General features: G+C 50.1%; 2 protein-coding genes across 2 annotated transcripts; both read right to left on the bottom strand.

Annotated features, from left to right (window-relative positions):
- Positions 1-692: 692 nt before the first annotated feature.
- Positions 693-5,415, bottom strand: LOC149351220 (lewis-type alpha-(1,3)-fucosyltransferase-like). Its single transcript, XM_089575595.1, has 3 exons — positions 5,375-5,415; positions 1,039-1,618; positions 693-737 (listed from the first exon to the last, which is right to left on the bottom strand). Exons 1-3 carry the CDS (start codon positions 5,413-5,415, stop codon positions 693-695), a joined length of 666 nt encoding a protein of 221 aa, XP_089431721.1.
- Positions 5,416-13,366: 7,951 nt separating this feature from the next.
- Positions 13,367-14,563, bottom strand: LOC149351219 (lewis-type alpha-(1,3)-fucosyltransferase-like). Its single transcript, XM_089575594.1, has one exon. It carries the CDS (start codon positions 14,561-14,563, stop codon positions 13,367-13,369), a length of 1,197 nt encoding a protein of 398 aa, XP_089431720.1.
- Positions 14,564-15,462: the final 899 nt, after the last annotated feature.

Genomic DNA, 15,462 nt, shown 5'->3' with positions numbered 1-15,462 from the left:
AGTCGAGGAGCTGCTTTTTTTGTTCGCTTTATTTTTTCAAGAAATTTGTGAAAATGCTCCCGTTCCAACGGCGGCAGCCAGTGTGGCCAATGATGGTGGCATTTTATTTAGACCGCTGCAGCATAAAGCGCTCCGACAACCCAAACATCGAACTACATGGAAGAACGACGAGCGCTTGCAGCGAGCACGCGTACAAGCCGAGAAGTCTGCTTCATAGGACGCGTATAAGCCTTTGTGTGGTGAAGCTGTCTGCGTGGCGATTAGATGGTCAACGCAGCGTACATTGTTACTTTTAAAAGCAATGATGAAAATGAAAAGCATTTATGAGAATGAGCAGTGAAGGATAGAGACATGGAGTTCGGTCTCAAATGATTCGATTGCATAAAAGGAATGGTTTGGTTTGGTTTGGTTTATGGGGTTTAACGTCCCAAAGCGACTGAGGCTATGAGAGACGCCGTAGTGAAGGGCTCCGGAAATTTCGACCAGCTGGGGTTCTTTAACGTGCATTGACATCGCACAGTACACGGGCCTCTAGAATTTCTCCTCCAAAGAAATTCCAGCCGCCGCGGCCGGGATCGAACCCGCGTCTTTCGGGTCAGCAGCCGAGCACCATAACCGCTGAGCCACCGCGGCGGCATAAAAGGAATGGTTTGAACAAAAAACAAGCTGACCACGGGCTGTGCGTGGACTCGTTACGCCCACTCGGTGCTCTTCATTCGCCTCGGTGCTGCTTCAATCTGGATTAGGCACAGAAGCTGTGGCAGCGCACATCTTGCGGGCTAGCCACCACTGCAAAATATCGGAATACCCGCTTTTCTTTGGTGGGACATGCAGCGCGTCGCACAACGCGCACAGTTCGTTTGGCGCCGCGGTGATCAGAAAAGTGCCTCGGTGCAGAAAAAACGAGGAGTAAAGGTCGAACGAATTTTGAATTTCAAGCAGACTCTTCAAAATGTTAGTCTCAGTTTTATGTTTTGTAGTATCAATGAAAGAGTACGGTGGAAGGGAATTCTTCAAACTGGTCGCGCCAAAGTATACGGGCACAATATGGTAGTTTAAACATTCGTAAATCATTTCGGCCGCGTGCTCGAAACAGGGGGAGGACTCCATTATGAATATGAAGAAGTACGCACCTTCCAAGATGCGCAAGCATTCGCCTCGAGACGAGCAGAGCTCGGCGCCACAGTTTGGGACCACGTCAACCTGAACACGACTCATCAAATCTTTCGCGAAGCGTTCTGTACCCCGCCAATGGCTGTTTGCTAGCACATCATCCTTGGCGCGATTGATTTCCTCTTTCTCGCAATCGCTCACTATCCAGACAGCTGTTCTCGTCTTGTTCGAGACGATTCGGCTCAGATCTGACGGGTAAGGAACAAGCGGTGCCTTCGTCCAGTTTTGGTGAGGGACCACGACATCGGCGTCTTGCCTGAGAGCCATGGTCCAGTTGAAGAGCGACGCAGCCCTGCGGACGTCCTGCGAAGGCTCTCCGAGAGGAGAACCAGTCGCCCAGAAGACCCACAGTTGGCCCGGGTGCCGGTACGGTGGGAGGTCGGCAGAACTAACGCTGTCGGCATTGAACGCGACAGCGTCACTCTTAGTGACGAGGTTGCGGTCCCTAGTAACATGGCAAACGTCGGAATTGCTCGCAGAAGGACATCGGGGTGTTTCGAAGTCAATGTTTCGCTGCGAGTTTCCTCCTTTTTGGCGAAGCGGCGACCACAGCAAAATTCGGGGGTGAGATGCATTGCCGTCTTCACCGCGCGTCTGCCAGGGCAACCAATTCTCAACGATTTTCTTCGGACTGCTGTAGAAATGAATGGCGTGCGTAGCGCCGTAGCCAGCCCCGAACACCACGAAAATGGTGATCAATATCCGAAAAAAAAAGAAATTGCTGGGTTGGCGCTCCTTCCAGGAACGCAAATAATCTCTGGCTCGTCGTAGTTGTCGTGCAAGGACGTCTCGAGCGTCCTGCATCGCTTCGCACACGGCATACATGGCAGGACGTACACCCTGAAAAAAATGTCACAATTAGGCTTTCCGCTAACATGAAGCACTCACTGGGTACTGCGCATTCAATGAACGCATGCAGTTCCTTGTAGTCGTAACGATTCATAGTTTGCGCGCACAACTAATTACGTACTCTAGAACCTATTCTTTTAGGCACTGAAGATGGTGCAGTATAATGCTTCGATCATGACACAGAGTTGGCAGCTGAAAAAACCGGGCTGCGACACTTACCGAACCCTTGAAGAAAGTAGGTTTAATGAAGGTGGATCGACGTTCGCTGTTACTTTCGTGGATAGCTTTTTTCAGAACAAGAACAAAATTACACAGTATGCTTGAGGAGACAGAACAACGTCGTGCCTAGATGACCCGCCTTCTTGGCTCCTGGAGGGCTTCCATTTGTTGTAAATTATCGCCGAACAGAAGTGAACTCATGTTCACGGAACTCTGCATCTACGTGTTATCGCCAACATGGTTGTCAGGTATGAAAAGCGCACCTGATTACTCCAGATAACCGGGAAGGATGAAATGTTTTATTGAACTGTTAATAAAAACGTGGAAGCGGAGTTCTCGGGATTTCTGTTATCACAGGTTTAAGTAAAAAATAATTAAAAAGCGTGACCGCAGAAAGCGGGAGGGAAACAAGAGTCTCGGGTTCTTGGTTAGCCGTAAATCGGAAACGCGGTCGTGGTCTCTCGCGTTATCAGCGCTATCTGACGGGGCTGCGAAGAACATGCGCAGCGCGTGTCAGACGCCGTTCTCCCTTTTAATCAGGAATGAGATAACGCAGGAAAGAAGCTTGTTTGAGGCGGGTTGCCTGTCTGTGGGTCCAGGTAAAACAAATTTCCCGCCTAATTGCAAAGGAATATCATCGGCGCGAAGAACGTGGCCAGAACGTATTTGCCATTGCTTCGTCAGACAGCACGCCTGTAAGAGGAAAGCGAAGAGCATGCCCTAGTGGGAAGAGCGGTGGTATGCTGTATGTGAGGTTCAAGGTCCTTTAGTGACACATGGGCTAGGAGGGACGCCGTAGTGGAGGGCTTCGGATCAGTTTAGACCACCTGGGGTGCTTTAATATGCCCTGACATGGCACAGCAGAAAGGCGTCTTTACATTTTGCCCCCATCGAAATCCAGCCGCCTGCGCCGGGATTCTCTCCCGCGACCTTGGGATCAGCAGTTGAACGCCATAGACACTGATACTGAGCCACCGCGACGGGTAATGTCACGTTCTAATTCAGCCTTCGGATATACAGGTACATAGTAAAAAGTGTTCAGAAACAAGCCAACAGTACTCGAGGCCACGGAAGTTTCTTGGGAATCTTACTTTGTTTTGTGATATTTGTTATGAGAGATAATTATTTCAAGGAATTGTTTTAGATACAAAAAATTAAAAGAAGGCAGAATAAAAGCCAAACTTATTCTGCCGGTGAGATCCGAACCCACGACCTCCGCATGTTGCTTACGATGCGCGACAGGCATTGTAAGACCAGAGGGCTCTTGGACTGAGGAGCCCTCCCGGGAAGGTTTTTATGTTTATTATTAAATAAAGTTTGTCCTCTTCCTCCCTGCTGAATATGTTCTCAATAACACTAAACTAGAACCCGTTTGAGACTATAAGCATTTTGGACGTGATCATGACATCTGCCCTTACTTGGAAGTTGTCACATGATCGATATTACTAACAACGCAAACTTCACTCTGGGCTACATGCGTGGGAACTTTTTGATGCACCTACTGCGGCCAAACTAACGATGTACAAGCCATTAGTTAGGCCTTAATTAAAATATGCATAATCAGTCTGGAATCTTCGACTTGCAATCCTTACATCTCCTATCGAACTGATTAAAACTCGACACGCTAAATCTTATCCAAATATAACCGCACAAGCAAAGTCATGGCTGTGGAAAAAATCTCGTCACTCCCGCTTTTTGAACGCGGCAGAAAGGTGTCTCGACTTCGCTTATTTCATGAAGCCTATCATCCTCCCGAACTAAATCGTCAGTTCATCACCCGTCCATTTTATATTTCATCGCGCATCGATCACGGTCAGAAAGTTCATATTGTTACTTATATCAACAACTTTCTTTTATGAATTCATTCCGCGCACATCACCTGACTGGAACTGCTTTCCACAAGACGTCCTGTCAATAACAGGGTCTGTTGTGTTTCAACGTTATCTATATCACCTTTTTTTTGTAGTAACAGCTTATAGTAACAGTCGACAGAGAGCTAAGGACGCGAAATTCGGAGGTCGTGGGTTCGGATCGCACCGGCGGCATTTGGTTATTTTTCTTCTGCTTTTTTATCAGTTAACTTTCAGCATGAAATTTATAATACTTAACTGCCAGGTAATCAATACTGCAAGTGAAAAAAAAATCACCTATGCTTCTTGGTTACAGCGGGTGTTGGTTTCCGTCATGCGCATCCTTGAAGGGTATGACCCCTGGTTAATGATGCTAAACGCTAACAAATTCAAAATCTCCTCGTTTCATCGCCAACATGATCGTCCATTATTTTTTCCTGTGTTGTTGCTAACTCAACTTTTGAAAGCGTCCAATAATTTAGGTATCTTGGTATCACCCTCTGCAGCGATCTTTCTTGGCGAGCACACTTAACAAGAATCATATCATCTGCTAACAGATCTCCAGGATTCATGAAACGTCTTCTTCGTCAAGCGCCGCAGTAAGTGAAGCTTCTGGCTTACAAAACCCTGATCAGACCTAAACGATAGTACGCCATTTCCACCTGGAACCCGCATCAAATATACCTAACAAATGCACTCGAATCAGTTCAAAACCGAGCCATTCGCTTGTTCATTCTGCACATTAACGCGGTAGCGTTAAAGGCCCTGTTGCGCAGAAAATCCGGTGTCGGCGTTGTCGGCGTCGGTGGCATAGGCGTTGTGAGCGATAAATAGGGTGGCTCAGGAAGCGACCCCAGGAGAAGCGACCTAGGTGCGCAAGCAAGGTCATGTGAGCTTGTGGGGTCTTCACAACCTATCCACCGGATTCTGAGCAAACCAACCACCCTGGAAGGCGGCTGTTAAATTAATGGTTGATCGCGAGAGGTTGCTCGGGTGGAGAAACATGGCTCGCACAAGACCCACTGCTCGCAGCACCTTCCATCGCAGGGCAGTGGCGCATCCCTTAAGCACAGCACCATTGCGCAAAGAGTGGTATGGGGACTCCCAGGGACATATGAGTGCAAAGTTGAGGATGATCAATTGCGCATATGTGGGCATTAACTCATTAACGCTATCGCGTCATACCCTTAAGGCGGAGCTTAAGGGTCCCCTCCAATTTTTCGTATACCATCAACGTTTCATCTCTGAAGACAAATTCGGGTCTTAAAAGCCTCGCAGCTCACCGCCTCATCTGCAGCCTCTGTTTGCTCACAAATTTTTCCATACTTCTCTAAATAAGGCACCTTACATTGTTTATCCGATCCGCATATCTCACCGCACTGCCCATCCATTTCAGATTACACGGCTTCTGTCTCATATGTCTCATACTGCAACGTTTTCAGGTGACTTTTTTCCCCGAACATTTGGGAGCCGGAACACCCTCCCTGCAGACATTCCAGTCATCACCTGCCCATCTTCATTTTTAGGTGCTGTAACCCCTTAGATTTGAAGGCAACGACTTGTATTTGCTATTGATGAATATATTAGTCACCCCTTATGTAATAACCACTGAGCGGGGTCTTGTATTTAAACTGAATGAAGTGAAGCCGACGAGACGCCCATTGGTTGCTGTTGGTCACGTGGTGGCTCTTCTGCATGAATAGTCCACGTTGGCCCGCGCCTGGCATAGTCTGCACTGGGCGTGGCAGCTTCTAACCGCGCGTCGCTATTGATGTTTGCTTCTTGCATTTCGACCGTGTTTTACAAAGTTCGCGTGCGCTCTACGCTTAAGGTACGAGAGTGAAGGCTTCTTGGGATTGAGCATTAGCGTGCAGATCTCGGTCGAAACTGAGAGACCTTCTTTCAATGATTCCACACGGCAAAATCGGCGAAACGCGACGATGTGCTTGGCTCCCCGTTGTCTGCCTTTGATAAAATACCGCACGAGGATAATAAGCGGCTGTGACACCAAGTAGATTTCCAGATCCCTTTCGTCCGTCGTACGCAGGCCGCATCCATGTTGATCATTATTGCTGACCGTTGTTGTCATACTGGCGATGCGATGTGCAAGAGCTATTCCACTTCGCTTCGAACACCTCTTAAACTTCGGCGGATGTCGCAGTTTAATGCAGCACTGCCTTTCGCGAAACACTGTTCAAGCTCCTTTAGTGCTCCACTTGCAGCACCGCCTGCGTCAGAAAGGTGCTGTATAAACTACATTTTACCTTGGCTTCTTTTCACGGTGGTGTGGAGGAAAAAAAAAGATTGGCTGATTGAAATTTTCAGAATTAGAACACCTTCTGAATTTGCAAGCCTCGGCCAGGGCACAAACTCCCATTTACTTCGCAAAGTAACCTCGTATAATAAAGACTCCTTCTTGCAGAGCCCCGAAAAGACATTTCACGTAGAGAATGACGCTGGACATAACAGCGGAAGAGATAATGAACAGAAACTCGACCGGCATGTCAGGTAGGTTGTCCTTTTAATGTGTTCCTTGCAGCTCCGTACAGTGAACGGGTTAACCGTGGGCTGGGGAAAGAACCATTTCTAGGAGCGACTTTACATTCTTTTCGGGAAGGGAAACAGACAACGCGGAGTTGTCACCGCATTATTGCCAAATTGAAGCCAGGATCAACGTTCGGATATTGGAGACTTTTTTAGAGCGCAGCCCGTTCCTGGGTTGCGCAAAGCAAAAAGCACGGTGAAGGCTGGAAGTAGGGCGATAATGATGGGAGGGCGAGAATGAAAAAGGCGTGGAGGGGGTACCCGGTGGAAGAGAGGAAGGCGGAAGCGTAGTGTGGAAAGCTGAGAAGGACGGTACGGCGTGGACAGGCAGGAGCGGGCGCGTTCAGTTTGCGCCGGCTGTTGCGCAATTACTTCCTAAACGCGTTTACAATAGCCGTCATGCTTAGAACGTGTGCCGCGACCCCTTGCGCAGAAGCGACTACTGTGGATTACAGAGAAGTTTATTGAAACGAACAAACAAGGTGACTTCATAATCTTGTGGTGATGAAAGAAACAAAGTGTGCCAAGGAAACCATAGTTTGAGAGTGTACTTGGAAAGTCGGATGTGTCAAATTCTGAAACTCGCACACAAAAACTGCGCACATGTCGGACGCGCTTTCACACCGTGTGCTGTCTGGAAGCGTCAAGACAGGCGGAGGCGGGAGCGAATTCCTCAGCTGTGCCTGCGCGCACGGGACTCAGCACAAACTGATCTGATACCGGCCGCCCGGGCTGGAGCGCGCGGCTATAGCTGCCCGCGATGACTGGCGCGTTAGTAAACACGTGATAACCGGCTCTGATGGCACTCGGGTAATCGCGCATGGTAAAGGAGGTTAAAGGCGCTCCCCTTGACCGGTCGCTACCAGAATCATCCAATAATCAATGGCGGCTAAGCCTCGCGTGGAGCAACAAGCGCCATGCGCAGATTCGCCACACACTCTGGGTCTGTCATTAGGTTGAAGTCCATACGTCACGTACCAGTACGTGGAGTGTCCCCACCACAGTCCAGCCTGGCCCCGCCGCGGTGGCTCAGTGGTTATTGTGCTCGGCTGCTGACCCGAAAGACGCGGGTTCGATTCCGGCCGCGGCGGCTGAATTTCGATGAAGGCGAAATTCTATAGGCCCGTGTACTGTGCGATGTCAGTGAACGTTAAAGAACCCCAGGTGGTCGAAATAACCCGGAGCCCTTCACTACGGCCACGCCTCATATCCTGAGTTGCTTTGAGACGTTAAACTCGAATAAACAAAACCACAGTCCAGCCTGACTGACAGAGGCCGGCGATCGGATATACATGGCGGCCCCGCAGGGAACGAGAGGACCTCACAACTGGCCACGAAAGTAATTAGCTATGGTGGAAAAAACTTATCGAGCCGACTGGTTGACCAACCTGTCTCACACGTCACTCCAAACGCATCACCGTGCGGTTGCATCTATGCGTCTGACAAGCGCAAATGAACCGCGAGGACGCGTCGCGCGGGCGCCGGCATAGCGCCGACTTTGCCTGCAGGCCAGCGTAGGTCACGCACGGGGTCCAAGTCACGAAACCTCTGACAACAAAAGTCGGACAGAATGAAACAAACGAATGAAGGCGGCAAAAAAATAAATCTGAACTAGAGCACTGCGCCGGCGCGTTCACAACCAAGGCCCCCGCCCATCGCTGGGTAAGAGTAAAACCAACCGCTAGAGCATGGCTATAGAGCGCGGCCATTCAGCCCGAAAGTACAATGTGCACCCGCACGCAGGTAAGGGTTTCTAAAAACGACGCCAGACGCAACAGAATCGTACAATGAAAAATATGCAGAAACAGAAAACCGGGGAACAGAAAACGTCGAGGAAGGAGCGAAAATTGCACTCCTGTAAAAACAGAATGTCGGTGCTCCTCGCCCGAGCGAAGCGCAAAACATCGCTCTCATTTCATTTCATTTATTTTTCTTAAAGGCCCGGTGAGGGGCATTACATAAGGGGTGGATACAATATTCATGGGGGCAAGTGTTAACACGATGACAAGTGAGCATGAGCTCTGTCTATAGACCAAAATTCCTGAGCCCCTGAGCATTCAGGGAGAGAAAATGCACAGCAGCCATCGTAATAGCCAGGAGCACCGACATTTTGGCGCCAAAACTACGGAGCCCTGCCATGGGCGGACTCAGTCACGGGTAGCAGTTTTGAAACGAAAGGTTCAGCCTTATCGTGGGGGTCTTCCGAGTGCGAAGAGAGGGGGTGGGTCGGTTTGCGCTCTGGTCTGTCCATGTCTATTCTTCCCATCGCCTCGACGGCGTCTGTGGCAGCGCTCATCGGTTCCTGCGTGGCCGTGGTAGTGCTCAAAACTGAAGCTGAGGTGGCTGGCTGGGTCGCTGATGGGATAAGCTGGCCAGCCGATGAGGGTAGGCCGGCGTCTTCCACTCAATCAGGAGTCTTCAGCCCTGATGCTTGCTCCTACGGACGGCCTTCCGCCGTGTTGCTGCGCTGTTCACGTTGCTCGCACGTCAGGTCGCCTATAGTAGGCGAAGCAACGTGTCGCTGGCAGGAACCGGCTCCATGTCGTCTTATGTTATGCTCGAGTCTTCTACGCTGCTCGAGCTGACGGAGGACAACACGGAAGGATACGGCGGCAAGTCTTCAGTGGAGACGCTGAAGAACGGTTCCACCTCAGGCGAAGACAACCCCTCCAGCTCATCGAGCCTGGCCTTTGTCGTGGCGGGGTGACCTTGGACTCCTTTGGACTGCTGGTCGTGAGTAGAGATGTAAAATTTCATGAAATTTTGAATGGCATGAAAAAAAAACCATTCTTTTCAGGGTTTTTTTCATGAAAAATTGGAAATTTTGCAAAACGTGACCAAAACAGATTTATTTGCAACAGCACAACGATCATTAATCATGCTCCGAAGTTCAATCGAATATGCAGTTATAGATGTCATATTGTGAAAGAACTTCTTGTTCTATTGCACCGAGAAGATAAATAATGATTTGCACTTCAGGCGAATATTGAGATATAAATATCATATTTGTGGAACGAACTTCTTGTTCTATTGCACCGAGAAAGGGAACATGAAAACTGATCTATAAGTCACTCCATATCGGACTCAGAGTCACTGTCGCTGGATGCGGCACTAGGCGCAGCAGCATGGATTGAAGCTGTGCCCACAGCTAGGCTCGACTGCACATAACAAGCTTTCGAACGCGTTCCCCTGAAAGCCTGTTGCGAATCCTTGTATGGACGTTTCTGAAACGTGACCAGTTACGTTCGCAACTGCCGGATGATGGTGGTATCTGCAGCTGTCGGCAAGCCAGACGAGTTAGCGGCTGGTTGTTGCAAAGGCCTTGCCACCAGGTGGATGGGGCCACGCGCTTCGCTGAAGACCCCTGTCCTGGACCAAATTCCTGCGGATGTCCTGTACTCTGCTCAGTTGGAAATCAAGAAGCTAGGCTTGTATTTGGTTAAAACCGCTTACGTGCCCAGCAGCCTGTGTTATTTGTGCCGTGCGTGTCGCGCTGTAGAATTTGTAGCCATTTTGTTCTACATCAGCCGTGAGTTCAAGTATTAGTGTATTTTTAAGTCAAGCCTAAATTTTATAGTGATCTGGCCTTCAACCCGCGTACTCGCAGCACGAACGTTTTAAAAGCATTACCGGGCACCGGCGATGACGACTGCTCTCCAATCGTTCAACGATGCACGCTTTAATAGTTTTCAAAGCAAAAACAAAAACCTAAACTAAAACCAAGCAATCATAAAACCTTGAAATTGCCTTGTGAAATTTTCGATGTTTCTTTCCATTTTTGCTTTTTTTTCCCCAAAATTGCAGTGTTTTTTTCAGGCCTTCACATCTCTAGTCGTGAGCTCTGTGTCCTCAGGTGACGCTGGAACGGCCTGCGTTGCCCGCGGTTCAACGGCCACGTTATCTTTGCTTGGGCGGCCGTGGCCGATGTGGCCGTCCTGGACGCAGCGAGAGCTCACCTTCCGAACACCGCGGTAGTCGAACATAACGCGGTGGCAGTGGATGGTGATGAAGTTCGACACCACTTGCGTCATTTCGATGGGGACCAGCCGTTGACCACGGCTGATGTGGCGACAACCCTTGAGGACAGGGTGGGTGATATCGAGCACTTTGTCGTAGGGGTCAGCGCCGAAGCCAGCGCCACATCTCCCACGAATAGCGGCACTCGAAAAGCCGTCACGAGCACTACGGAGGGGCCCACGCAGGCTACAAGCACAAAGTTGCCTTCCAGGCTCAAAGCTTCTTTCGCAAGGATCTTATGGGCCGCCGCAGCGCGAGGTCATGGCGACGCAGACATTCATTCGTCCTAGGCTTTCCAGCCCTTTCAGGCCGACAGCTGCCTCGATGGCGTCGACGATATCTTCGGCCGAGAAGCCAGTGCTGAGGGTGAACTAAAAGCAGTGCGCCTTCGGAGGCGGTGAAAAGAAAACACGTGGGGCAGCAGGACCTGCGCCAGCCATGATGATGTCATGGGGGTTGAGACGCCTGGTTGGGACTGCTGCTGGAAAAGGGGCTGCCCGTGACACCGGCGAAGGCGCGGCGCCTGGGCTCTTGAAAACAGGACGGACTCCCGGGGTCACAGCGGGTGGCATGTAAATGGCAGGCATATACCCTTGCAACCCCTACGTTAAAGGCAGCACACATTGGAGGATTTATGAAAAAAGTCATGCACGGTTTAGCCGCGGTTATGCTCAAAGGTCGAGCGACAGCTCTTACATGGCTAGACAGATGGCCCCAACTCCTCTTCTTCCATGGCTAATGAGGCATGCGCTGCTACAAGGCGTTTATATACGCACAATACCTTGACTTCACGTGCCCAAACAAAGACGAGTCCTTTGTGGCTTCAGCGTCCCTCAGTGAAGCAGTGAAACAAGCACATTGCTAGGCGTTTTTGCAGGGCGCAGCAAACGCGGGAGAGGATGCCGTAACCGGGCAAGGGTTGCACCGCTCCACTCTACACTAGTGAGGAATGTTCATTCATTGCGATAGTTTAGAGGCCTTGTGCAACAAATCGACAATCCTTCGCATAGTACTCTTAAGGGTAGCTTAAGCGTCGTGGAAGTTTTCTGCCGCAATATATCGCAAAATCAAGCTGCGCTCAAACTTCGCTTACGGAGTACCGTAATCGTGGGTCGTTACTTTTTTTTTTCCTAATTTCCAACCTTTTTGCCATACCATTCGAAGGACCAATTTTTCGCGAGCTGATCGTTTGCGATTCGGAAAAGAGGATGAAAATTAATTCGTTTACAGTTGCCAATCTCTGATTACTGCGCGATACTCAGGAACTCAAGGCGCGCAAGGCGAAACAATAACTGCGCATTCAAAGTGCTTTATTCGTGCGAGTGTCTTTTGTCTCGTGTCGCATGTGTCTGAGTAGCGTGCAGCAATCAGAGATGCAGAGCCAACACGTACCTGTCTTAGCACTGTTTAAATGCAACCTATCTTTCCTGCCACCTCCATGTTCCAAAGAGTAAATTAGTGATAGTTGAAACTGCGGACACCCAAGTATAGGCAAACCAATGGTTCTGCATTATTCCCACAACGACACGCTGTCGAGATCCCCAGTCGTCGCTTTATTGTAAAGATTGAATTTGCGATCCCGCAAAACAATAACTGCAGTGGACTATTACCTAGTTAGGGATAGAATAACGGCATGCTTTATTTACAGCCCCCAAAGCTCACCATAGTCGTCCAACACGAGTTATTCCTTTTAAAATCCACTTCTAACTACTTCAGAAGCTGGCGCTCTATCCTTGCTGGACCAGATATTGCGGTCGTGCCGGCGTCCGGCGGACGGTAGCGGTACTTTTCCCGTTGTATTTATTAAGTGCGGCACGGCGCTGTGTTACTTTTGTCCCCGATAGTATACATGGCAGGACCGAAGCCTCCTCTATTATCAATGCATGTCTGATCATTCTCTTTGCCATGATGACAGTGCGGACGCCTCATTCACAGGACATACGTGATTCGAAGTTCAATTGTGGGAGCCCCGCGTTAAGTCACTTCGTCAGTTAGGTTTCATTCAAAATACGGTGCTGCACTGTGTTTCCTACACCTTCCGAAAAAGCGGAGCGGTTTGATCAGCCTAAACCTTGATAGCGAGCGGGAAACGGCAAGATAGGAGAAGAGGAAAGGGAGTGATTCGCCGCTTTCGGTTGATGTGATAGGCTTTGACAATAGAGGCGCTAACAGGACGCTCCCGAATGTTTGCGCACAAATGGAGCCTGCGTGAGATGTATGCCACTTTCTGCCGCGCCCACTGCTATGATGACAGCAAACAGAATAAGGGTCCCTGACGGTCACCGCTTCAGATGACAAGCAAGCTTTTCATTTGCGCGGTGCTCGCGATTAATGTGACAACCGCACCACGCGTCAGGCACCTATCACTATCAGAACTTACACGCCGCTCTCAAAGCAACCCGCCGCCATGGGCTGCTTCTGCTGCATGGACATGCACCATTGTATTGAGATTAATAATGCTCAGTTGAAGGACGTTACTTTTATTGCAGCATACACAAGCAGTTGTCAAATAGAAATTGGGATAAGATTTTGTTTAATAAGCACTAAAAGCGTTGCACACACACAAACACATTAACTCGTGCAGAAAGCAGCATATATGGGTCCCTTACGTAGCACAATCTCACATTTCTGGAAGACTGATGTATACTTTCTGGAACAAACTTCATTCATGTAGGCTGCACCGTGTATTGCATTTTGCAATATAGTCACTCTCTTCACGTCTTTCCGCTACTGCAAATGTCGCGACGAAGCGTGTCTTCACTGTTAAGGGGATAGCGACGAAGCATGTCTCCGTTGGGAAGGGGATACACCTTCCCATCTGGCAGCTCCTTGCACTCGAAGCCCCGCCTCCACCGCTGCAAGACGGCGTTCGTAGTCCGATTCCTCTTTTCATACAGGGCGTCACACAATGCGCACAGGTCATTTCTGGGCGAGGTGACCCCGTAGCTCTGTTTCCACTTCATGCAATCAAGGTAACGTTCGGTACGGACGAAAATGTTGAGAATTGCCCCCACGACTTCCACCACTGAAAGAGCCGCGGTGGCTTCAAAAACCGAGGATGGTGGCACCGTGCTTCCAAGGCTTGAGCTTCCAAAGTAGATGGGTATGAGGGAGTACTCGAGAGCGTCCAACATTATCTGATGCGGGTGTTCAAAGCATGGGGAGCTCTCGACGACAAACAGGAAGAAGTACTCGTTTTGGAAACTTTTCAAGCACTCGTGGCGGTTTTTGCACTCTTCACCGCCACAGTCGCTGATTATTCGGGAGGAAGTGGCCATTGCGACGAAACTGGCAAACTCGAAGTCGTTCCTAATCTCCTTGAGTTTAACATGTGAGCGCTCGGCGAGCCGGTCGGCCTCGCAGTTGCTGACCAACCACACGGCAGCACTGCTTTTCATACTGATGATCTGATTGAGGCTTTCGTAGGAGAGCCCCATCGGCACAGGAACCCACATTTTATACGGCACAGTCACGTCAGCGTCGATGCTGTAAGACATTGTCCAGTTGAACTTCGCATCCATACTAAACAGGTCGTACGAGGGGATCCGCGGAGGTTCACCTCGAGTCCTGATAACCCAGACCTGCCCTTGGTGCCGAATCGCCGGGTAATCGTAGTTGTTCAGGTTATCGGCATCAAAAAGGATGGCGTCGGCCCGTCTCAGGTAGTCCCTCTCCCTGGTGACAGAACAAGTCTTGCGGTCATTCCGAGCAGGACAGGACTGCAGTACGCGCTCACCGTGGGGCGGCAACGGCTCGTCCTTTTCCCACTCAAGCGTGGGCACAGACCACAGAAGAATACGAGGGTTGTCTACCTCATCGTCCAGGTAATCGCCCGGCAGGTCGCGTTCATACCATGGACTCCAGGGGATGGCGAACTTCGACGTCTCTTCGACCGCTTTCTTGTAGCGCATTATGAGGAGAGGTACCAAGGTGGAGATACCGATTAGCAGCGCCCAGGCAATGAAAGGCATGACGTCAGACCAGCGTGCAGCTTCATGAAGCACAAAACGAAGCCAGTAGACTATGCCTCGGTGACCTGGCCTCCACCGCCAGTCCATAGGGTCCCTGCTGCACGGCTACTGGGAAGCTGCCTGCGTTGCAATACGAAGGTCACTGCTTGAATGCTGCTGGATTGCAACTGCCCCATAGAGCACCGAGAAATATGTAGACGGAGCTGTGCGGCCGGTGAAACCGTAAAGTGTGTTAATCAAGGTGCCAACAAAGTGAGGGACTTGTGGTCGCTCCCCGTGAAATAAGCTGGCAGATTGTTGCATGTAACATGGAAATTCCTACCAGTGGTCTAGAAAACACAGTGCATTTCCACAAAAACATCATGACCGCTTAAAAAAGAAAGTAGTGAGAATGTTTCAAACAGCTTTAAGAAAAAATTCATCCGCCTACATACCTTTTTTCGACACCCTCCCGTGTTTATTCGCAGCGCAGATGCAATCGCACTGAACCACGCTGCGCTAGCACAGAGTCGATCATCCTTGTCTAGAGTGGTCCGACGGGCGCTACGAACTGCGTGTGCGACGCATGGCGGCAGTCACCAGGTTCCAGATCGCTTGGCCAATAGTGGCACGGGCGCGGATGCTGTGTCATTCGCGGCTTAGCGAGATATAGGCCTTCGTGATTTGCGGGTTGCGAGCGCCGGCTTTGTATGACTGATAGAGCACTTGTGACTGATCCGCGAATGCACACGTGTTCCCGGCGTAAGTGTGGCGCCGTGACACGTTCGTGGCTCAGCCATAGAGAAAGCTCTGCCGGTAGTGCTCTTTCAATGACAAAGAGCTGGCGCACCCGACCCGCA

The sequence above is a fragment of the Amblyomma mixtum genome, chromosome 3, assembly GCF_055824585.1.
Source record: "Amblyomma mixtum isolate Tamu chromosome 3, ASM5582458v1, whole genome shotgun sequence".
NCBI lineage: Eukaryota > Metazoa > Arthropoda > Arachnida > Ixodida > Ixodidae > Amblyomma > Amblyomma mixtum.
Note: the sequence above shows the minus strand (reverse complement) of the source record. Positions and strands in the feature narration are given on the sequence as shown.